Source organism: Verruconis gallopava, assembly GCF_000836295.1.
Source record: "Verruconis gallopava strain CBS 43764 unplaced genomic scaffold supercont1.31, whole genome shotgun sequence".
Classification (NCBI taxonomy): Eukaryota; Fungi; Ascomycota; class Dothideomycetes; order Venturiales; family Sympoventuriaceae; genus Verruconis; species Verruconis gallopava.
Window position 1 is genome coordinate 141,056 of NW_015622167.1, and position 21,610 is coordinate 162,665.

The window sequence follows — 21,610 nt, forward strand, 5'->3', positions numbered from 1 at the left end:
TGACGTGTTTTTAGCAATGTGTGAGATCGTGATGGTATATTTGCTCCGGTTACCCGGCGCATACGATGGCAACGGCAAAGCGGAGAGTTGCTTTTTGATGTCGCCCTTTCTTTAGTCAGCAATGCCGGGGCTAACTGAACTCAACTTATACGATTGCTGTGTCCGTTGTGTTCGCGTCCTCACGTGCGAGAGTCAAATTATGCCCATGATTGATCGGCGTTTGCAAACGCGCACTCAGACACACACACACACACTCTCTCTCTCTCTCTCTCTGTCGCGTTCGTCGCATACGGGTTTAGTGCACATGTTTGTTAGTGTGTGTATGAGCAGTCGGAAGCAGCAGCAGTAGCAGTAGCAGCAGCGACGCCAACGTCCTGTACAACAAGGCCGAGGACGAGGACGACGTCGTGGACACCAAGTCGAGCAGTCCGCAAACGACGGAAGTACGGTGAAGGCGATCGACGGCCCGTTTTGGGCACGTCCTGGGCACGTCCAACCCGGGGTGGCTTTTTTGAGTCTCGCGTCCAGAAACGGCGCCCGTTCGAATGCGCGCGGCACATCACGTCGAGATCGAGGTGCCGGGATGAGCAACCATCCCCGCGTGCGGAGTTCGCCCTCGATCGTCGCCCCGTCGTCATGGGCGACGAAATGCCGTGGAAGCGTCGCGCACAAGGGGAAGGCAGTGCAAAGCGCCGTGTGCGCGTCGCCACCCATCTGGCTGCCCTCGCAAAAGGTGCACGCTCGGTGCCGCCCAGGCTTGGATGCCCAGTCTGCAGGAAGCGCAGTGCCGCGGTGCGTGGCCCTTTTGGGCGAACAGACAGTCGTCGTCTTCGTCTTCGACCTCGACGTCCTCGCGCTGCCGAGCCAGGCTGGTCTGCCTCTGACCCAACGTCATGGCCCCGTTGGCGCCCGCAGGGCAGATGAGCCCGAAACGAGAGAGAGAGAGAGAGAGGGAGGGAGGGAGCAGAAAAAGGAAGAGGGGCGAAAACAGGGCACAGAGTAGACTTGCTCGGTACGGACAGCTTTAAGACAGATTCGGGCGCGGAGCCGCGCTAGAGATCGAACGCAGGTTGGCCTGGTCTGATCCGCAGCTCGTCCTGGGACGAGACAGGCCGCTGCCTGTAGCACAAGACCGTCATCGGGCCGACTCGCGGGCGTGCGGCGGGTTGAGGGTGAGGGCTGGAGCGGTGCGGAGACGGCGACTGGTGGAGCCGGCGGCGGGCTGGAGGCGAGTCGGGGGCGCCGTGCGGGCTGCTCGTGCCTGTCTGCCTGTGCCGGCTACGTCATTGTGCTTCGCGAGCCGGCTGCGCGCGTGCAATCTGCGTCTGGGCCAGCCGAGCCGGCGGCGTCGTCGATGGTCGATGCCGGTTCGTTCGCCTCCTAGCGACGCAGCGGGCGTGCGACGCAGCCACATGCGTGCGGAGCGTGGTTGTGCGTGTGTCCGGCTGTCTGGGTGGGCGCGCGCATCATCGTCAGCGTCATCGTCGTCATCATCACCCGCCGCAACCTCCAGCTTCGTCATGCCAACCGAATCCCGTCGATGATCCATTTAACGTAGCCCGCAGCGAGACCTCCCCGCGCCCGTCGCTTTTCCTCTCTCCACTCCCCGCCCCCCCTATTCACCTCGCTGCCTGTCGGTCCTCGCCCGACGCTTTCCACACAGCGCTTGTGCTCGCTCCGCCTGCGACTCCCGTTCCCTTCCGCATCGTGCCGTCCTCTCCTCTTGTTCCCGTCTCCTGCTTCTGCCTGCGACGCCGCCCTCGTCTTCTCGCCGCCGCCTCCTCCACTGCGCTGACGTAAGCTGCGTCAACCGAGCGCTCACGCCGGCAATTCGTCCGCCCCTGTTGTGGTGCGTAGCAGCGCCGCCGACCCGCCTGAGCTGTGCCCGACTGCGCGCCCACAGCGTTCCCAGATGGCAGCGCGCTCGCAGACGCCCAACTACGGCACGTACGATGCTCTCAACAGTAAGCAAGATCCAAGCATCCTCGGCGCTGCAATTGGCTTCGTGGCCTTGCATCTCCGTCTGCCGTTGAGCTCTCGCCGCCGCGGCGTCTGGCCGGAGCTCCGTACCATGACGTAGTAAACGTGCTAAGCTGACGGCTGGAGCAGACGGCATCACGACCGGCAAGGCTAGCGAGCCTTCGCCCCTAGCCAACGCAACGGGCGGTGTGCGGCCCACGAGCGCTGCCTACTCGTACGTACCTGGCGACGACATCGACGGCACCGGGCCGACCATCCAACAGCTCGAAGGCGCAGGCCTGCACCGCACCGCCTCCGGCAGCTCGCGCGCCGGCGGCGTGTCGAGGAGCAACACGCTCACCAAGAAGACCAATACCCTCAGCCGGCGCTCCAGCTTGAAGAGGAGCGGCAGCAGGAAGAGCCTGGCAGCGGGCAGCATAAAGGGCGTGCAGATCGAAGACCCCAACGCACCGCTGGGCGAAGACTACAACAGCGTGTTCTACTGCCCTGTGCCCACGACGGGAAGCCCGACTGAGATTCTAGCAAATCGATTCCAAGGTACGTTGCTATACGGCCGTCGCATTCGCAAAACAAATGAGGGGCCGCGAAGATACCAGGAGGGAAAGAAAATAAGCGTCCTGCCGCCGCAACGATGACGAGCTGGACGAAGGTCATGCAAAGATCGGCCGCTGACAGTACTCGCAGCATGGCGCAAGTTCCTCAAGGACCTGGTCGCCTATTTCAAGGAGGTGCAGAACTCGTACGAGCAGCGGTCCAAGGCGCTGCTCAAGGTCGCCAATGTCATCAACAACACCCAACCACCCTCCATATTCATGTCCGAGGGCGGCCTCAACGACGCGAACCGCATTCTGCGTGACTACCACCGCCAGGCCGTTGCCGAGGCCAACAAGGCGCGCGAGATTGAGGACGACGTGATAACGCAGCTGTCCGGCCTGCGTGCCGACCTGGGTCAGAAGATCAAGGAGATCAAGTCCCTGGCCGGCGACTTCAAGAACTCGGTCGACAAGGAGCGCGAGCACACTCGCAGGGCCGTCAATGGCCTGCAGGAGGCCCTGAGCATTGTCGATCGCGATCCGAATGCGCTCGTTGGTAAGGAGGATCCTTACATCATCCGACTAGGCGTCGACAGGCAAATCGAGCGCCAGCTCGACGAGGAGAACTATCTGCATAGAGTAAGTCGTCTCCTTTGCTCCCCTCCCTTTCCTTTCGGCCCTTCGCCTTTGGTTTCCTACGTGTGTGTGTTTGTGTGTGTGTGTGTGTGTGTGTAGACGACGTGTCGCTCAATGGCCAATTTTCTTTCTCTAGGCATATCTGAACCTCGAGGGCTCCGGTCGCGAGCTCGAGTCAATCGTTGTAGGCGAGGTTCAGAAGGCGTACAACGCGCTCGCAACCATCATGAAGCGCGAGGCGGACGAGGCCTACAACACCGTCGACGCGCTGCGGTCTGGCCCGGTCACCTTGCCAAAGGACCTCGAATGGAGGCATTTTATCGACTCTGACCCCCACTTCATCAGCCCTGACACGCCGCTACGCAAGATCGAAGACATCCAATACCCCGGTAAGATGCATCCCGCCGCGGCAGAGGTCCGCGCAGGCATGCTCGAGCGAAAGAGCAAGTATCTGAAAAGCTACACGCCGGGATGGTACGTCGTCGTTTTTCTAAACATGCGGTTTCCCTCCCTACCGCAAAAAAAAAAAAAAAAAAAAAAGTCTCGCCATGCTTACGAATTGGAATCGTTTAGGTACGTGCTGTCGCCGACGCACCTCCACGAATTCAAGTCAGCGGACCACATCTACTCTCAGTCGCCCGTCATGTCGCTGCTACTCGCCGACCAGAAGCTGGGCTCGCACTCGCAACCCGGATCCAGCTCGCACAAGTTCATGCTCAAGGGCCGGCAGACAGGTTCCATGCATAGAGGCCACTCCTGGGTGTTCCGCGCCGAAACGTACGAAACCATGCTCGCGTGGTACGACGACATCCGCGCCCTCACCGAGAAGACGGGCGAAGAGCGCAACGCGTTCGTGCGCAAGCACGCGCGTAGCTTCAGTGCTGGCAGCCAGCACCGCCCCAGCTCCGTCAGCGGCGACAGCGCCCTGGATGAGGACGAGGCGGACGAGGTGCCGTTCAGCGCAATGGCGTCGGCGCAGGACGGAGGATCGTCGGTCGAGCGCGATGGTGTTGTCAAGTCAGCTGAGGCTGGCGCGCAGCAGCCCCGGAAGAGGCCAGAACCAGGTGGGCGATTTCCGTCGGATCTCAATATCAACCGTCACTTACAGGCCACTCTTTCTCACAGTAGCGGGAGCTCCTCGGCGGGTGCGGACCAGCAGCAGCAACGCGACTCACACGGCCACGGTCCCGGCGAACAACCTCGTCACGATCTAGGCAGCTTGGCCGGCGGGCCGCGGCCTGAGACGGCGGATTCTACTACGGCGACGGCGACGTATCCAACTGCATCGACGGCTTATCCGATGGCGGCAGCAACGGTGAGGAGAGAGCAGGCTGAGCCACAGCCAACGTACGAGAACACGGCCGCGTATCAGAACACGCCCACGAACCTGGTGACGGCGCCGTACGTGGCGACGAGCACGGCCTCCAACGTCCCCATCATCACCGGCCCCGCGCCACCCACTTCGCAAGACCTTTCTGGGGAGGTTAACCAGCCCCGAATGGAGGGCTACCCATCTGGCCACGCAAATTGGGTCGCTCCCGCGGCTGCGGGTGCGGTCATGGGTGCCGGAGCGGTCGGCGCGGAGGAGCACTGGCGCACCAAGAGGGAGGAGGCTGCTCAAAGACAGGCCGAAGCTACCGCGCAGAATGTCGGCGTCGCAGACACGGGCAAGTCACCAGGAGCTGCGGAACCGGACTCTCTCTCTCGCTCTCTACTCCCCCTGCCTGTGACGACCACAGCGGGGGCCGGCGTGACCGAACAGGCACTGTACTCGCCCGCGAGTGCGAGCGGAGGCGGCCAGTCCGACACAGTCATGTCCGTCGTGTCTCAAAGCACGGCGGCCACGGAGCTCACGGAGAGCCCGACGGCGAGCCAGGTTGCGCTCAGCCACACGGCGTACGACACCGCGCGCGACGGCACGGTGAATGCGACACCGACGGGCAAGCTTTTCCCTGCCGTGCTGAGGCACGACACAAACACCAGCATCAGCAACCTCCATGTGCCCGGCGAGTACAATTGACCTAGACTGGGTGTGGGTGGGACTCGTGGGGAGCCTAGATTGTCTTTGCGACCATCGATCCAAGGGCGAGCGGGGAAGCACGACAAAAAGAAGAAAAAAAAAAACGACTGCCCGAGTGTTTAGTTGATACGGCGTTTGAGTGACTGCGGCTCTGCCCTCGCTTATTCTGCTTTTACCCCCCCCCATTTGTTTTTCTTATCTCAATCCCTTCGTTCTTGTCGAACTACCTCAGTGATACCGTACATGACGAATCTTGGATGAAAGTCTTATTCTCTTACACGGCCTTTTTATTGTACATAAACTCATTCTATCTTTACCTCCCGTGTGCGGACTGGCGTGCACAAACTGAAACAATATTTTTTTTTTTTTTTTGAAATCCATTCGGTCCTGTGACGAGTCGTGCCTGTCCTGCAGAGAATGATGTCGAAACAGAGGCGCGGGTCCCACGAGAAGAGAGCGACCGCCATCAACGGTGAGCGGCAGCCGTGTCGCTCGTGTACTTTACGTCCTTCCTGTTAGCGACGTTGACGGCGGCAAAAGCTGCTGCGCGTGCATAACGAGAGGTTTATCCCCCCCCCCCCCCTTTGCGGGCACAGGAATAGAGTAACTGCTGGCCGCGTGAACGTCCCGGCGTGGAACGATGGGGCTAAAGAGGGAGCATGCACACCGTCAAAACGCAAGCAAAAAGGACGCCGGAGAAAGGAGAGAGGAGCGAGCGCTGGTGTGGGAGCGACGGGAGGAGAGGGAGAGTCCGCGTAAAGCGTGTCCTCTCTCGCTACTGTCTCTCTCTGTCTCGCTATACCTCTCGCGAACGATCACGGTCCGTTTCCTCCCAACGGCCGTCCGCTTCTTATCTTTACTCTTCCTCTCTCACCTCGTCTGCTGCAAGCGAACCTTCCGGCCGCCGAGGCGGGTGCGAGCACGGCTGTCGCGGAAGCACAAGCAGTGCACGACGCAACGCGAGAGTCCGGCCTTGTTTGACGTCTCTTGTGCTTGAGGGAGCCGACCCCAACGCACACGCACACGCACACGCACACGCGCGCTCGCCAAACCGCCTGTCCGTGATACAAAGCCAGTCGAAACGCCAGTTGGACGGGAATCTGCCTCGCGACTACACGTCCCTTTCGCCTTTGGCTTATTCCCGAAAACGCCGTGGGGCGGCTCTCGCTCCGGTCTGAGGCCGGGCGACAGGCGCGCGCTCGTCCATGTGTGCCGCGAGCGGGTGGTGCGAGCGGGCGAACGAATGATTCGAGAGGGAGAGAGAAAAAGAAAAGAAAAAAAAAAAAAAACTTTGGTATTCAACTGTGACTCAGAAGATGTACGTGCCGCTGTCAGATCGTATCGTTGTGCTCCACATCACCGGAAAGGCGGCTGGGTAGAACAGCGACCCGAGGGAGCGCGAGTAGGTACAGCGCGAGGCGAACATGATTACGTTTGGCGTCTCCAGCCAAACCAGGCCTTCGCGAGAGGTTCCAACGTGCAGCCGGTGCTCTGCCATGTCGATCACGCATTCCACAGTTCTGCTTGTGGTCCGCTGTTCAACGCGCCGGACCAAAGTCTCCGCAACCCGCTGGACGCTGCTCGCTCGGCCATCCTCGCCGTCCGCTTCGTCTTTGATGGGTCTTGTTCTCGGCTGCGCAGTCTCGCTTCAAAGGCGCGGAAACGTGCCAGCGAGCAGGCTGGCGTGAACGGCTCAAACATCGATCTCTCCTCCGTTTCTCATCGCCTATCCCCTTGCCGTCGTGGATGACGCGCAGGCTCAGCGCGGGCTGCGATTCGCCCGCTCCGTGGCGACGTGGGCAACAATCCCTCCATAGCGACCCACCTTGTGCGGTGCGTTCTCGGCCTTAACGTTAGCTGCGTCCCCGTTCGGCGGTCTTGAACCGGAGCTTAAGACAAATCGTTCCAACCGTTGTGCATAATGCACGACGACCTGTATGCCCTTGTGGGGGTTTGACTGTGGGAAGGTGACGCCAGAGTATATAGAAGTATGGATAGCGCCCCCTTCCTCCCGTCACTTCCGTACCAGTCCACCGATTTTCCCATCGACGAGGCGCATCGTGCAACACCTCGAGCCTTTCACGTCGAGCACAAGTCCATCTGATCATAGTCACCTCCGCTAGCTCTGCAGGCATCTTGATATTGGACGAGTCACCCCGTGCCGAGCCCGTGCCTAGCCCGTGCCTGGTGCCAAAGCCTCATCCAGACGACTACGGCTCAGAACATACGCCATCATCACCACCCAGTAGGACTCTTCCAACAGCCATGTCCGGCACTCGACAGGTCTACATCACCAACCTGGTGGGCGGGCAAGCCCTCATAATCAAGCAAACGGAAGACGAGGACCTACTCGAACTGAAGCAGGCCGTTTCCCGCTCGCTTGCCAAGGAGATCATAGAAACCCCCAGCCTGACACCGTCAACAACGGCTGCATCAACGCCGGTGACGACGCCGTCCTCCTCGCGAAGATCGAGCAGCTCCCGCCCCTTCAGCTACATTCCAGAAGACGCTTTCTAAACCACGACTCCTCCCCCCCCCCTTCCCCTTACCGGGCAATGTCAATGATGCATGCCCTCTCGAAATAGGCGGTCAACGGCAATGAACACACCCCACCCTCCTCCCTTCCTCTTCCCAGGAAAACCAGCCCGCTGGAAGAGAGCTGGGGAAGCAACTTATTAGTGAAGGAAACGAAGCGTGCGCCAATGAGGTGCCCACACGCGCGTGATAGCAGACGCGAGAGCCGGGAGATGCTGCATGTGCATCAGGACCTTTTTTTTTATATTTTTTTTAAAGGAAAAAAAATTCTTTCCCACCCAAACAAACCCCCACGAGTTCGACAGAGAACGGAACGTCAGCCCCAGCTCGACAATCCCCGCTCGACGCATCGCAAACTGCATGCGATCGGGCTCCCAGTTGCCTGACAATATCTGTGCGTTCATGCATGGAGTTTTCGAGGACGAGCAGCAGGGGGCAAACCGATGATATGTCCAACGCATGTGTGGGGGGTCAAGACACGCGAGAACGCCGAATCCTCTGCCGCAAAACGCGTGGGGTCGTTAGACTTCCTACATATGTTTGGGCATTTTCTTTTCCCCCTCCTCTTTCCCCCTTGCTTTGATTTTCCAATCAAGAGACAGAAAGGAATCCCCACGTGCTCTTTGGACAAAACGCGAAGACAGCCGCGAACTGGTATACCTCTGCGTGGTTAGAAAGGAGTGGGCTTGCGAAGAACAGAATGGAAGCATCAACGAACACAATACGAAATTGTGATACCAAGACATTTGCATGCTATAGCACTAATGATAATGAACTGACGATTCTTCTTTTTTTTTTGTGTATCATCATACCTCCTCGATTTTTTCCTTTGCTCTTGGTATTCGATTTGCGCTCCACTTTTATTCTCGATGCATCAGCTTATGTCTGATCCTAACAGGGCGTCCCGTCTTCGGTTTTTCCCTTCGTTCAGACCGATACTCCTCCCGTTCGAGTGCAAAATGACACGTCCTTATCTTGAAATGCATTTTTTTGATCAAAGTCAAACGTGGCATCTCGTTACGCGCGAGCTTTGGCGCAGACGCATACGCCATCCCAAGCTTGTCAGCTTTCTGGTCCCGTGAGACCCAACCTGCACTTTCGGTATGCCGGCCGATCCGACCATTCACAGCAAAGTCCTCGTGTAGATGGCGTGCCTCTCAACGTCTGGAGGCTTTCTTGCGGTCTGTTGTCGATCACTGCTTGAAACATCGTTGGGCTCCTTTGCTGCTCAGCGTGCATGTTGCAATACAACGGCCATGATTTGCTCCTCTCAGGTCTCACGGGCGATGAGGACATAATGTGCATGAACGAGTCGCACTGCAAAGCGTGGTCTGTCAAAGGTTTAAATTGTGGAGCTACGAATGAAAACGACCTTCTCTTATCGCCCTTATCCTCTCGGACAGCAACCCTTTTTGCACCCTTTCGTTCACACTTTAGTCCAACCCGATCGCTGATCAAGACCAGAGCAGAGTAGAACTGGGGAGAAGTAGTTCTCGTGATCGGAGCCGCAGTCCATTCTCTCCCTATTATGGTAGCCACATCCGTATCTCCACACATTCATACCGTTGCTTGGCTGATCACCACACTCCTTGGCTGGGTTCTTGCATTCAACGCCCCACAGTTCGCCTGCAGGGCCGGTCCCACGCTTCACCAGTTGACATTCTTTGATGCATGCGTGCTTGTCCCAAGACAATAACTTGTTTCCTGGTAGCTTATTTGGCATATAGTCGGGCTGGGGTCGAGGCGGGTCCCCCAGCCAAACAACATCAATGTAGTACTTGAGTGTCCATTTCTTCTTCCAAGATGAAGTTTGATCTAGGGGCTGTTCTATGAAGCCGAATGCATCCCCTGGCTTGGCATTGAAGAAATCACAGTGTTCCAGCGTAGGCCCGTGCCCGTCATAGAGATTATAAACGTAGAGCTGTGCCATGCCAGAACCTGCGTTTTTATTGTAGTTTGATTTCGTCCATTGGTACACAAAGGAAATGTTGAGTTCCTCGAACACCGGCTTAGACCAATGAGGAGTTACAGGTATGAGTGGCGACGGCGTAGACACTGGAGTAGGCGTGGTCACAACAGATGGAACGGTTGTTGTAGAGGATGGAGGTCTGATAGAAGATGTGACCATGGTTGAAGATACAGAAGATGATATACAATTAGGGGGGAGCTGATCACCCGCTGATATCAGCTTATACACGTTATATCCATAGCTAATCAAGAGATATTAGCGCCTGCCAGGAGACAAAGGTTCACCCAGGGACTAACCCGAAGCAATTCTGATCATAAACGTTTCCGGAGATTCTACTATTTTCACTTGAACCATCAGCAGCGAAGCATTTGTCTGAAACCTTGGTGAGCTGAAGTTTGCAGTCGAGTTCTGTAAATTTTGACAATGTACATGTGGGATTCGCGACAACAACTAATTCAAGGACGTCCTGCGAAGTTTCATTATTGCCAAAGAGGCATTGGTATGACCACCAAGCGTACAGGGTTGAAGTTGAATTCCAATTCTCATCCGCTACCGGATCGAGAAGCATGCCTTCCCCCGGATTTTTGCAAAAGTTCTCGATTTGCGGCTTGAGAATTGTGTCAAAAGGTACGCTGGCATCGGTAACGCTGGAATCATCACATATGGGATCAGGACCACCAAATGTTGGCGGAATTTCATCAAATTCATCTCCAACTTCTTGTGGATCTTGAGGTAGGCCATCAAGTTGCGTTGGGCATGCGGAGACGTAGGAAGTCGTTTCCGTCGCTGAGACGTCGCATCCAGACACTATAGTTGAACTGACCGCGCTAGTTGAGACGCAGCTGCCGGACAAAGAAGATTGCGCACAATACACGGTACGCTCAGTGACTGTTGAGATGGAACACCATTCGGTGGTCACACTTCCGCGTACAGAACAGCCACTCGTTGTCCGAGAGCTCAAGGTCGAGCAGGATGTTGTTTGTGTGTTAGTTGAGCACGAAACATATGTGATATATGCAGTAGACTCCGAACAGCTTGATGAAGAAGAGGACGAAGTTACTTCCGTCGAGCTGGGCGACTTTGTTCCACGTGATATAGACATTTTTGTTGATGGCGACGGGTTGCTGGACGGATTTGACGACGGATGTGGCTTTGTAGGATCCTCCGTTGGCCATACTCCACTGCCTCCAAGGCCGCAAGGCGGGAAACACTTGGGTGGGCAAAGAACGCCGTGAAAAAATCCTCCTATTACAGGAGTCTGGTCAATGATACCACATGGACCTCCGCAGCCATCCTTTCCACAGCCACCGTCACAGCCAAATATCCCACATGTGCAATCCACTTGGCGGGGATTAATATGAGAAAATACTGAGATAGAAATACCGACTTACAGGAAGATAAGAACGGCCCAACGTTATTGGAAGAACCTTTCGGTTTACAGGATCCAAAGATGGTTTCAATGTCCAGATTTGAGTCTCCTTCATCTCCAGCATCGTTTGGTGGAGGCATACCAATACAACCTTCGTTACCCTGAGCTACTACCATCAATATCAGCTGCGCAAGCCATCCACGTGAAGACTTACTGCAACCGACATCTGCATTAGGAATTAGAGTAACAGGCACAGCAGAGCACCGAACAGATTGCGTTGGTTGAGGCTGAATGATCCATTTTGACGAGGGATCACATACACCGACGGAAACTTCGGATGGATCACCCGATGGACTTCCTTTCATGTGCATGGGGTTTTGCCACACTTCACCCTTTTGCAGAGATGCAGTGATGCGGGGCGGTAAATAAACTTGCACAGAGCAAGGATCGATCGTCCATGTCGTTGGTGTTTCCTGCAGTTGACTACAGATGGGACGAAAAGCTAAAGCAGTCAGTGTCTTTGGTGGAATGGTGATTACCGTTGGCTTCGGAACCATCATTTGCTTGCTTTGGTAGGAGCACATCGTATACTTGCCACCAGCTTCATTCGGAAGCTGCCAAGTGGTAGCACTTTTAAAATCACCTTTTCCCGTTAGTGACCAAACGTAGGTGCTGAGGGGTGTATAAGATATTATCTGGGGCGACGTATAAGTTGACGCTGGAAGACTGATACAGCAAGCTCGTCCTTGAGGACAGCCAATCGTTTGAGCCTGAGTACGGTTCCAAAAATTTGACGGCATATAGATTGTATCCCATGGTACACTTGGATTTTCTGACAAGCTTGGTACGCTGGCAAATGTAGACGGTGTTATCGATGGAGCTCCCAAGGCACTGGTCGTAGGACTAGCAGCAGGGGCGTTTGACCAAGATCCCAAAGGATGAGTAGAAGAAGAAGAAGCGGCAGCGTCCGAAGCTGATACTGAACTTGGTTGTTGCGAGTCAACGTGACTTGGGCTAAAGCTGAGCGAGCGATCACCAACACCATCGTTTGGCTCAATTGCAGTACCACCCTGCGCGATGCTTGACGGAGAAGAAGCGAAACTGCCTAGCCCCGGCTGGAAAATAGAGCCAGGGAAACGAGAACTTGTCACGCTCACCGTTTCGGAACCACTTCTAAGAGACCCTATGGTTACAGGCGCAACATTGTTTGGGCTCTCTGTAGCCGATGTTCTTGTCCGTGCAAAAGTTGAAAGGCGACTAGTAGAGGAAGTAGTTCTGGAAGTTGCTATTTTCGAAGAAGAGCTGGAACGAATAGAACCAGCAGGTTCCGATGGACGTGTGTCCGGTCCCAGTGCACTGAGACTACTCGCCTTTGTTGACGCGTCGCTAGCACCTAGTAGTGCTGTATTCTGACCAAGAGTCACACCCAGTGGGGAGTTGCTGGCTGGACGAAAGGATGACGCAGCATCAGTGGAAGACGAGAAAGCATCCGGTATTTGAGAAGACCTCTCAGTCGCACCTGCACTTGACGGAATAGAGCTGGTTGGACCTGCTCCTGCTCCGGCTCCGGCTCCCTGCTCGAGTGTTGCTTCGACGCCAGAGGGAGAAGGGGCAGGTTTGCTTTCTGTCGCACTTGCCGGCACGACGGTAGTGCCCGTCTTTGTGCCACTCGGGTTCTGTAGGTCGATGGCCTCGTTGGTGACCGTTGATGCTGCGATGGATGCAGAGCTATGGGGTCTCTGCGTCACAGTGACAACACCCGATTGCGTGATGCATGAACTAGACGTTGTCATGTGGTGCAGGGGGCAATCGGTCTTGCCGGATGGACATGACACGACGGTGGTCCAAGTCGTGGCGTAGGCGGTCTGGGTGACAACAAACTTGGCTTCTCCGCCTTGCTTCGCAGCCAGAGTCAGAGCACTGGCTGAGCAGAACAGTGCTGCTAGAGAACGTCTCATTTCGAGACAACGAACGTATGGAAACCAGAAGAAGGAGGATGGGTCGCTCGGATCTGTGATGCCGACAGCTCCAGATGATTTGAGCGGGCGAGAGAGAGAAGAAGAAGAAGAAGAAGAAGAAGAAGAAGAAGAAGAAGAAGAAGAAGAAGAAGAAGACGGAAAGCCGTGCTCGGCTGATGCATGGAGAGACGCGAGAGAAGGAGGGAAGGCGAGAAGGAGAAGGAGCGTGCTTGAGAGTGTGCGCGATCGTCCAACATTTGAGGAAGGCGCTGGTTTGCCTTCGTGGAAAAAAGGCAGCCGCATGCTATGGAAGGCACTAGCGAACGTGGGAACGAAGAAGCCCGTCCTGCTCCAAGCCATCCGTCGGGTCGAGTCAAAGAGAGTAGTTCTCAGGCAATGGTGATAATCGAACAGGCGTCACCGGAACGCAGCACCCAACCAAGCCCTCTGCCTGTTCGCGGCAGATTCACTGAGGATGAGAGCAGCCCAGAACTTGCACGGAAGCGATGAGCTAGATGCCATAGCAAAACTTTACGGCGTCGTGCAGCTGTCGACTGCGGAGATCATGAACCCGCTGCAACGTGTAGGGCTGCAAACCGGTCCACACCTGGCCGGCGGACTCGCAGAGTACGGCAAGAAGCTACACTGCTCGGTACAGATCAGACTTAAGACAAATGAGAAGCTGATTGATTGCCCAATATGAGGTTGTCTTACGTGCTTGTGGAACTAGTTCCACGATTCTACACCTAGCGACGAGCGCTCCTCGAGTCGACATTGGATCTCGTTCACATGTTGCCGAGCACCAAATTGTCTGGTGCAACGAGGCTGATCCATTTGGTTCGTGCCTTCGTTAGATTCTTTTTCCCGGTGAAGATTCTACAAAGCCTTTTTTTTGTCGTGCTGGTGGTGGAAATCAACGGTTCGTCGGTTCCCCATTTTTCACTTGGACAGAGCTTCGAGGTCAATTTCTGCCTGAGGCACAAACGCCAAGCATGCCCACACTGAAGCCCGAAAATGATCGCGAACTTTTTTGACGAAGCGACAATCACACCTAAGTACGTCCAAGCAAGCCACCAAAAATGTCTTCGAAGCGCGGGTATGCTCAAGCAATCACTCAAACGTTGTCAAGTGCTAATTGCTGTCCAGACGAGGCTCGACCTCTGGTAACAAGCTCAAGATGACGCTCGGTCTGCCTGTGTATGTATCTTCCGCTTTACGCGATAGCCTGGTGATGAGATGGAAGCTGAGGACTAATAATCGCATAGCGGCGCCGTCGTCAACTGTGCCGATAACTCGGGAGCTCGCAACATCTACATCATCTCAGTCAAGGGTATTGGTGCGCGCCTGAACCGCCTGCCAGCTGCTGGTGTCGGTAAGACATGCTGTGATGGAATGCGCAATCAAGTACAACATGCTGAAGGGGTTCTCAGGTGATATGGTCATGTCAACAGTCAAGAAGGGCAAGCCAGAACTGAGAAAGAAGGTCATGCCTTCCGTCATCGTCAGACAGAGCAAACCCTGGCGGAGAGCAGACGGCACATATCTGTACTTCGAGGACAGCGCCGCCGTCGTACGTCACATTACTCTTAGGCGTCAAGGCTGTCAAAACGAACTCTGAACTAACATGAGTGTAGATTGTCAATCCCAAGGGTGAAATGAAGGGCTCCGCTATCACCGGTCCAGTCGGAAAGGAGGCTGCAGAGCTATGGCCACGTATTGCTTCCAACTCGGGTGTTGTGATGTAAAAGAGCTAGAATGAGAATAGGAAGGCTCGCGGGTGAAGAGCAGGAGACTTTCACGGACATCGAGCCTCACGATGGGCTTTGCACAAGACGGAGTTATACCAGGCTTCATGGCGATTAACGGTTGACAAATCAAGACGTCAATTCTCATTGCAGACGACCTATTTGCTGTATCATTTTGACCGCTCGCCTTCGAAAATAAGCATATCACGTGACATAGCCTCCTTCGCCTGCTTTTCCCTTCAACTTCTTAGCTTGCACTTGGCAACGACTATGGTTGATTATATTTACGAGATGATAGGCGCGATTTCTATTTATATATAGAGAGAGAGGGAGAGGCCTGTCCTATGCACTTGGGAATGGCATTTCTCCAAACCAAGCGCTCAGAAAAGGTAGTCATAACCTGGACGTCCAATCATCAGCCTTAGATATAGCCATGGCATGTCGTACCAAAATGTTATATGCTGAGCCCTTGGCAGAAACGTGATCTCTTCGGTCGAAGCCATTAGTTTGATCATGGCTTTACGGTCTAATGGAGACTCAGCAAAAGCTTGGGTTCGCAAGTATATAGCGTGCAGATTCGTCCTCGCTCGTCGATCCATGCAACTACGACATAGCTTGAATCCCGACACATCAACTTTGTGTGTCTTGCTTTCACTCCTTTCCCAAATCATTCTTAGCATTCCATCATGCACTCTTTCGGAAAGCTGCTAAAGGCACTTCCGCATCAAAGCCGAGACGGGAGCAAGGTCCGAGACCGCTGGAGGTCTTCAGGTCAAGATGGCACCGTTGAAAGCAAAGTATTTGAACTCTCATCCTCATAATATAGGGCGGGCTAACCCTGTTCAGTTCGGCACGACCACATCAGGTCGTCCCAAGTGGAATTTGGCCTCGCAGCCGTCCACGGATCCGACAATCATTGTGAAGCGGGTAGAAGCATCTTATCAAACTGGTAGGACAAGATCTATAGAAATCTCGTGCCCGAAGCTTGGCTACCGGGACATTATCGAGATGTCTGACATAATGGCCCCGGAATTAAGTGAGGACATCCGATGGACAATTGAAGACTTCTCACGACGGAACGTTCTTGACAGAGAAAGGGCTCTGAAGACTCTTCTTGCAGTCCGTACGGTCTGCGGGCAATTCGTTAAAATTCTTAAGCTCGACGCGCTTGTCGAGAAGCTAGTGAGCGACATGGCGAATCTCGCGTCGACGATCATAGTGCAAGTCGAAGACGACCTATCTAGGAGAGATTCGTTGTATGAATTTCCGTGGGAGATTCTTGAGCATCCAAGCTTTTGGCCCGAGGGCACCAGATACGACGTCAAAAGTGCGAAAAGGCTCGGTTTCGAGATTTACGTGAAGAGAAAGGCAATTGCGACAAGACTACCCTCGTCGGCGCGCAGACCTAGACGAGATGAAGGTGTCTACAAATTTGAAGTCTCTATATCGCTAGATTCTGTGAAGGACTCTGCTCCAAGTTACAATATCTTAATTGTTTCAAACAGGGATTCGAACGATCAGGATGATCAGGACAGTCATTTCATGATTGCCAGACCACTCTACGCCGCGATTTCTGGTATTGACGAGAACATTCACGTCAATATCGAAGTTTGTCGGCCAGGCTCATGGGATGCATTTTCAAAGCATTTGCAATGTAGGCGGAGAGGATACTGGAATGTGGTGCACATAGACCTACCTGTCGGACAAAGGTATGTGGTTAACATCCGAGTCACAGCAAAGTCAATTGACCATCTGACAGTTTCTTCCATTTCCACGACGGAAATTTTGGCGATTACGATCCCGTGCCAGATTATGAAGTTGCAGAACTCCTCTGCAAACACGACGTCCGTACTGTGTTCCTGACATGTAACGAGGCCAGGATAAACTCGACCACTCCGTCCACTCGCTTGGCCGCTGCCTTCGTTGCGGAGAACATCCCCATCGTGGCCTCCGCTCCGTTCCGCCTTCCTAAAATCTATCTCATGTTAATGAGCAGTGCCTTCTATCAGTCTATCCTACTGCTGCACCGTAAAGGCCCTTCCTATGCCGCGCACGTGGCGCGAAAAGCGATGCAGTCACAGGACATCGATCATCTTGGACGATATCACATTCCCGTCAGGAACACAATCGAGGGTGTCGGCCTAATTGTCTACGACAATGGAAATACAGACGGACTAGACGCTCGACGATTTTGCTATCCTACGACCGAAAAGACGCCTCGTAGATTTGGTTCTGTCAACTACCAGGACGTGTGGCTGTTTGGCCGAGATCTGGATGTGATGCGCCTCGAGAATCAATTACTTTCAAATCCAGATACTTCCAACATCTTGTGGTTGACGGGTAAAAGGTCCGTGGGCAAGTCCGCGCTCCTCTCCTATCTTACCTTCTGGTGGGCTCTCACAAAGTTCGTCGAAACGAGTGTCTATATCGACCTCGGCCAATGTCTGGATAGCTTCGACGGTGTCCTGGCACAGTTTGCCACTGTACTTCCGCAAGTAGGACTCGGTGAAGCGTACGCAGAGAAGTATCTGAATGATTTGAAAACAAGTAGCGATATCAAACGTACAAGGATCTACAAAGATCTGATCAAACTTTTGAGGGACCATAGAATTTATCTGTACTTTGAAAATATCGACCATTGGCGTCCAAGAAGCCTGGAGAAGTCGCCTCGAAACGAGGAGATGTGGGCAACCCAGAAGAAGCTCTTTCTGGAATTTATAGAGCAGTTGAGGGGTGGTCGGAGTTTTGCCGTCCTTGAGTGCCCGTACAACGATCAGCGAATCCGAGGAAGTAATGCAGTTTTTGATCTCAAATCTTTGAAGAAGTAAGTTTGCATCTATGCTCTTATGTTGTTCAAGCGCCGACACGAACTGCAGTCATGACGTCCAGCAGATGTTTGGAATCACGGAATGGGATAGATGGGTCGAAGGCACAAGCAACATCTTGATTCGGCAGTCCAACTTCCAGCGAGAGAAATCACGCGAAATAACTGAATTTTATGACGCCATTTTGGACTGCTCTCAAGGCCTCATGGCAGCTAAACAAAATTTTGTGTACGTGCTTGCGTGATCACGGAGTATTTTACGGAGCATAGAGACAGGACTAAGTACTGACTCTGTTCTAGGTACAATTTACCCTTCAATCCCGAGCAACGAACAAGAGATGTATTTGTACTATTGCACACGAACCATCCCGGTACTGCAGGACCATACAATATGGAAGCAAACGCCTCGGTGGCGCTTATCGAGCAGCTTTACGATCTCGTAATTAGGGATCGTGACGATATCGAAGACAAGAACCCTGAAGCAAACATGAATGTCCTACGGCTAATGTTCGCATTAAGCACTTTCTTCGAGCGTATACCGAAAGACATCAAATTCTACCTTGTACTCCTGTGGTACTACGGTATCTTCACGCCTGAATGGAGCTTACCTGGAAAACCGTATGATTATGAGAACGAAGAAACGCAAACCTTGGTGACCGAGAATGATCTTAAGGAAGCAGTCGTGGCACTAGAGGACTCGACAATCAACAGGGAATGGGATCATCTGCTCCGACATCTCATCAAATACGACTTTGTCTCGCCAGACCCTGATCATGAAGAAGATTATTATCTTTTGAACCCGACTGTAACGTTTTGCATGCGCAAAATTGTTTACGCGAGCCACGGCCCTCTTACCTCACCCATTCTGCCTCTCGCAATTCGCCTCGCTTCGCAAGACTACTACATTCACCGTTTTCAAACTGTGAACTACGCCGCTCAAAATGGCAATTGAGGCGATGGCGGCAAGTGACAATCGCATTTCTCTTTATATCGCGGAACATGTCACAAAGGCTTTTGACTCATGGACGACATCACCTACCGTCGCAGCTGAGACGTTCGATACGGTCGAATTCTACGAATTCTGGCGCGTCGCCTATATGTGCGGTCATCAAATGGCTATTTATCACAACGAAATGTCAAATTTGGCAGACGCATTTAACACCTCTGTGCTCTTCATGAAAAGATGTAAAGCGTTTGGCTTAAGATACGACGAGACGAGAAAGGAAGACGATGGTATGATGGCATACGACGAACACTTGAAGAATGCGGAGGAGGTGAGACAAGAATTGATCAACATGGGAGTCCTGGAGGATCATATCACGACAAACGATCTAGAAGTTCCGCCTGCTTATACTTCAGCCCAGGAAGGGAACACAGTCTGACGTAACCCAATATTTATTCGGCAGGGATTTGTAAATATAAATTTTCTTTCTCTAAATGCTAATGTTAGTCCGACACCAGTTTCGCTATTGCTGTTCTCCCGATATGCAAATGTGTTTCCCTCCCTTTCTCTCCCTTAGCTCGGCTCTTCCTCCCAGCAATCTCTCCTCCTCAACCATCCATGTCGTCATTTACAAAAAGGTTATAGTCCTTGATCTCAAAGGTCTCTAAGATTCGTTGACGAATCTTCACACCGTCTTCCGTCAGCTTTCCCAGCTTCCGATTTTCAAAGTCAATCTCGTCCTTGTTGTACTGGCCAGGTAGATGAGGGACATTCACCACGAGCAATATATCTGTCTTTTGCTTTTCGAGTCGCACCAACGTCAGCAGCGTTGCCGTGAAGTCTTCTTTGGACTGGCGGCCTGGCGCGTTCCTGTCCACGTGCTGCGAGGTGAACAGCGTGTATGCTGGAGTTTCGCTGTCGACAAGTGTCAGATCCCACTGATTTATTTCCTACTTCGTTACATACGGTAGCTTTGACAAATGCGCGGCTTCGCCGCCCCAGAACCTGGTCTCGTCGGTTTCAGTAGACACGATGTCGTTGAGGTGGTATTTGGTGGCGTCCTCGTCCGTCGGCGCTTTGTCCTTGTCCACTCGTTCCAGGATTTCGATGATCACATTAGTATATCCTTCAGCATCTAAATAGACTTCTTGATGATCTGGGACCTCCCGGATGGTGCTGTTACAGCCATGTTAGCAATGGCTGTGACATGAACATGAAGTTTCGAAAACTGACCTGACGTCTGCAAATGTTGCGGGAAGTTCCAGCGCAAGCGCCCCCCCAAAGAGTGAAACTGGCTTGAAATCCATTGTTTCCCTTTTTATATTTTGTGTTCGCGCTCTGGACGGCAGTTTGGGGTCAAGCTGTATCTGCTCGTCTAATATACGTGAGCAAAAGTTGCCCTTCGCAGGCAGCTTCAAGGCAACCAGTTCACAGTGGCCTAATCTTCTAGGCTGCAGTGAGTTGCAATCTATTTCAGAGGGGCCAAATGGCAATAGTCGGGAATGAATTTATTTATTCTTTATGCGGGTTTATGAAGGTTTTCATGCTCTGGCAATATGTAAAGATTTGGTATTTGCCTAAAGCGGATCGCGCTTAGCGCAACAAAGCTCCCTTACCCGACCCGTCACATCATCATCATGATCAAGGACAACAGGATGCAGGTAAATGAAACTGAGGACTTGGAGATAGGATTTCATGTTGAATCATAAATGAATAGACTACCAGTAAGGATCATTTAAAATCTTTCTGGGCCTTGTAACAAGGCGGCTCGCTATCTTTTCGAGATCCTGTCTACCTTGTTCTACTTAACTCGGACTGCAACCTCCAATGCAAAGTTCGTCTGCACTGGTTACTATCTTTCCACCTCAACGGTGAAAATGTGGCTCATGATCCACCAATGTGATTCATCATAAGATTCCATGTTCATGAGCATGCCGAAAGCACTGAACTGTTCATTCTTTTGCTTTATGGGCTTGAACGTTCTCTTTCCTTCTTTGTGCAACATCCCAATTATAGACTCTTGCAGTAGCAACCTCGAGAGTCGTGATCTGCTCACGCAGAAAGTCCAAATCTTCTTCGCAATTGTCCAAACTCTGCTGTGCTGCCGAGTGCTTCGATCTCAAAAGCTCTACTGCCTCGTCCAAAGGATATGCTAACATAACATTTGCACCTAGCCAAAGGTACACCTCGTCTGTTGGAGGGACCTCGGCTTTGGCGTACAACGTATCGTTGAGCTCGAAAATCGACTCAAGAGGTTCTGCGTCCGGCTGTCCATCACGTTAGCTGCCGTGATCACGCGCACATGCACGTCATCACTAAAAGAAACGTACGCCTCTCGCCTTCAAAAATTGTACTGTTTCAAGTGTCTTTTGAATATCTGGTATCTTCTCGCGCAATCCAACAGCTCTCCTTTCGGTGTTGACCTGCATGAATTGGTATTTGCTGAATCATTTTTTTTAGAAACGTCCCTCACGAGATTCTGAGGATCGAACCACGCACGATATCATCTCTTGAAAGTTCTTAAGGACACCTTCCACCTCTGCTCTGCTCGAGACATAGTCCTCGACTTTGTCAACGAAGGGCGCAACCGGGATACCACGCGGGTTTGTGGCTGCATCGCGAGTTCAAAGCGCAAGTCAGTATGTTAGAGCTCAGCGATTATGCGCATACCACCTACTTTGTAGTCGCAGATGTTGAAGCCATAGCTATGATCCGCGGTGCGCGTTGACTCAGAATATTTCCAGAAAACAGGTCAAGCTGAATGTTGGCCTCAGGCAGAATAGTGGACTTTGAGGCTATAAGGCTTTAAGGCGACAAAGACGTTAATGCGGGGTAACTTAGTCAGTGACTATCACGTGACTATGGAACAGCTTGTGCGAGCGACCACCGGACTATCCCTCCATCCCTTCCACCTAGTCTTGATTCCGTTTCTAGACGATGCAATCTTTGCTGACGGTGAGGCTGCAATGCCAGTGTTTGCATTCGAATGCAGAATCGAAGCATGAAGAGCATGGTCACATATCTTCACATGCAGCCTCGAGTGCCCTGCAGAATGCGCCCACGCTGAACTATCATTGTCCTGGCAGCTCCGCTGCAGT

General features: G+C 53.2%; 7 protein-coding genes across 10 annotated transcripts; 4 read left to right on the forward strand and 3 right to left on the reverse strand.

Annotated features, from left to right (window-relative positions):
• Positions 1-1,519: 1,519 nt before the first annotated feature.
• PV09_07631 lies at positions 1,520-5,525 on the forward strand. 2 transcript variants are annotated; one of them, XM_016361418.1, is made up of 5 exons: positions 1,520-1,964; positions 2,110-2,517; positions 2,665-3,152; positions 3,286-3,623; positions 3,723-5,525. In XM_016361418.1, the coding sequence occupies exons 1-5, from the start codon at positions 1,913-1,915 to the stop codon at positions 5,167-5,169; spliced, it is 2,733 nt and encodes a 910-aa protein (XP_016210744.1). In that variant the 5' UTR covers positions 1,520-1,912; the 3' UTR covers positions 5,170-5,525. The 2 variants fall into 2 exon arrangements, with proteins under 2 accessions (XP_016210744.1, XP_016210745.1); XM_016361419.1 differs by having other exon boundaries at positions 2,110-3,152.
• Positions 5,526-7,032: 1,507 nt separating this feature from the next.
• On the forward strand, positions 7,033-8,503 carry PV09_07632 (uncharacterized protein). The gene has a single exon (XM_016361420.1). The coding sequence runs from the start codon at positions 7,435-7,437 to the stop codon at positions 7,684-7,686; it is 252 nt and encodes an 83-aa protein (XP_016210746.1). The 5' UTR covers positions 7,033-7,434; the 3' UTR covers positions 7,687-8,503.
• Positions 8,504-9,033: 530 nt separating this feature from the next.
• Positions 9,034-13,898, reverse strand: PV09_07633. 3 transcript variants are annotated; one of them, XM_016361423.1, is made up of 5 exons: positions 13,715-13,898; positions 11,257-13,645; positions 11,065-11,208; positions 9,970-11,014; positions 9,034-9,914 (listed from the first exon to the last, which is right to left on the reverse strand). In XM_016361423.1, the coding sequence occupies exons 2-5, from the start codon at positions 13,358-13,360 to the stop codon at positions 9,131-9,133; spliced, it is 4,077 nt and encodes a 1,358-aa protein (XP_016210749.1). In that variant the 5' UTR covers positions 13,361-13,645; positions 13,715-13,898; the 3' UTR covers positions 9,034-9,130. The 3 variants fall into 3 exon arrangements, with proteins under 3 accessions (XP_016210749.1, XP_016210748.1, XP_016210747.1); XM_016361422.1 differs by having other exon boundaries at positions 11,257-13,664; XM_016361421.1 differs by having other exon boundaries at positions 11,065-13,664.
• Positions 13,899-14,040: 142 nt separating this feature from the next.
• On the forward strand, positions 14,041-15,328 carry PV09_07634 (60S ribosomal protein L23). Its single transcript, XM_016361424.1, has 5 exons — positions 14,041-14,096; positions 14,147-14,197; positions 14,266-14,372; positions 14,431-14,570; positions 14,635-15,328. Exons 1-5 carry the CDS (start codon positions 14,080-14,082, stop codon positions 14,743-14,745), a joined length of 426 nt encoding a protein of 141 aa, XP_016210750.1. The 5' UTR covers positions 14,041-14,079; the 3' UTR covers positions 14,746-15,328.
• A 194-nt stretch (positions 15,329-15,522) lies between these two features.
• PV09_07635 (uncharacterized protein) lies at positions 15,523-18,867 on the forward strand (the record flags this gene model as incomplete). The annotated part of the gene is made up of 4 exons (XM_016361425.1): positions 15,523-16,454; positions 16,505-17,569; positions 17,622-17,798; positions 17,870-18,867. The coding sequence occupies 4 exons, from the start codon at positions 15,523-15,525 to the stop codon at positions 18,519-18,521; spliced, it is 2,826 nt and encodes a 941-aa protein (XP_016210751.1). The 3' UTR covers positions 18,522-18,867.
• A 90-nt stretch (positions 18,868-18,957) lies between these two features.
• Positions 18,958-20,046, reverse strand: PV09_07636 (uncharacterized protein). The gene is made up of 3 exons (XM_016361426.1): positions 19,746-20,046; positions 19,479-19,688; positions 18,958-19,427 (listed from the first exon to the last, which is right to left on the reverse strand). Exons 1-3 carry the CDS (start codon positions 19,817-19,819, stop codon positions 19,121-19,123), a joined length of 591 nt encoding a protein of 196 aa, XP_016210752.1. The 5' UTR covers positions 19,820-20,046; the 3' UTR covers positions 18,958-19,120.
• Positions 20,047-20,464: 418 nt separating this feature from the next.
• PV09_07637 (uncharacterized protein) lies at positions 20,465-20,941 on the reverse strand (the record flags this gene model as incomplete). Its single annotated transcript, XM_016361427.1, has 2 exons — positions 20,465-20,779; positions 20,843-20,941. The coding sequence occupies 2 exons, from the start codon at positions 20,939-20,941 to the stop codon at positions 20,465-20,467; spliced, it is 414 nt and encodes a 137-aa protein (XP_016210753.1).
• Positions 20,942-21,610: the final 669 nt, after the last annotated feature.

What these genes read in the sequence shown, in the direction of transcription:
- PV09_07631 (XM_016361418.1), top strand. Translation starts at nt 1,913, where the DNA reads ATGGCAGCGCGCTCGCAGACGCCCAACTACGGCACGTACGATGCTCTC. An exon ending in TCTAGCAAATCGATTCCAAG is followed by an intron (nt 2,518 to 2,664) that starts GTACGTTGCTAT and finishes CAGTACTCGCAG; the next exon opens with CATGGCGCAAGTTCCTCAAG. An exon ending in AGGAGAACTATCTGCATAGA is followed by an intron (nt 3,153 to 3,285) that starts GTAAGTCGTCTC and finishes TTCTTTCTCTAG; the next exon opens with GCATATCTGAACCTCGAGGG.
- PV09_07632 (XM_016361420.1), top strand. Translation starts at nt 7,435, where the DNA reads ATGTCCGGCACTCGACAGGTCTACATCACCAACCTGGTGGGCGGGCAA.
- PV09_07633 (XM_016361421.1), bottom strand. Translation starts at nt 13,360, where the DNA reads ATGGCTTGGAGCAGGACGGGCTTCTTCGTTCCCACGTTCGCTAGTGCC. An exon ending in TGGGCCGTTCTTATCTTCCT is followed by an intron (nt 11,015 to 11,064) that starts GTAAGTCGGTAT and finishes ATCCCCGCCAAG; the next exon opens with TGGATTGCACATGTGGGATA. An exon ending in TATGATCAGAATTGCTTCGG is followed by an intron (nt 9,915 to 9,969) that starts GTTAGTCCCTGG and finishes TCTCTTGATTAG; the next exon opens with CTATGGATATAACGTGTATA.
- PV09_07634 (XM_016361424.1), top strand. An exon ending in ATGACGCTCGGTCTGCCTGT is followed by an intron (nt 14,198 to 14,265) that starts GTATGTATCTTC and finishes ATAATCGCATAG; the next exon opens with CGGCGCCGTCGTCAACTGTG. An exon ending in TCGAGGACAGCGCCGCCGTC is followed by an intron (nt 14,571 to 14,634) that starts GTACGTCACATT and finishes ACATGAGTGTAG; the next exon opens with ATTGTCAATCCCAAGGGTGA.
- PV09_07636 (XM_016361426.1), bottom strand. Translation starts at nt 19,819, where the DNA reads ATGGATTTCAAGCCAGTTTCACTCTTTGGGGGGGCGCTTGCGCTGGAA. An exon ending in GCAACATTTGCAGACGTCAG is followed by an intron (nt 19,689 to 19,745) that starts GTCAGTTTTCGA and finishes TGGCTGTAACAG; the next exon opens with CACCATCCGGGAGGTCCCAG. An exon ending in GCGCATTTGTCAAAGCTACC is followed by an intron (nt 19,428 to 19,478) that starts GTATGTAACGAA and finishes ACTTGTCGACAG; the next exon opens with CGAAACTCCAGCATACACGC.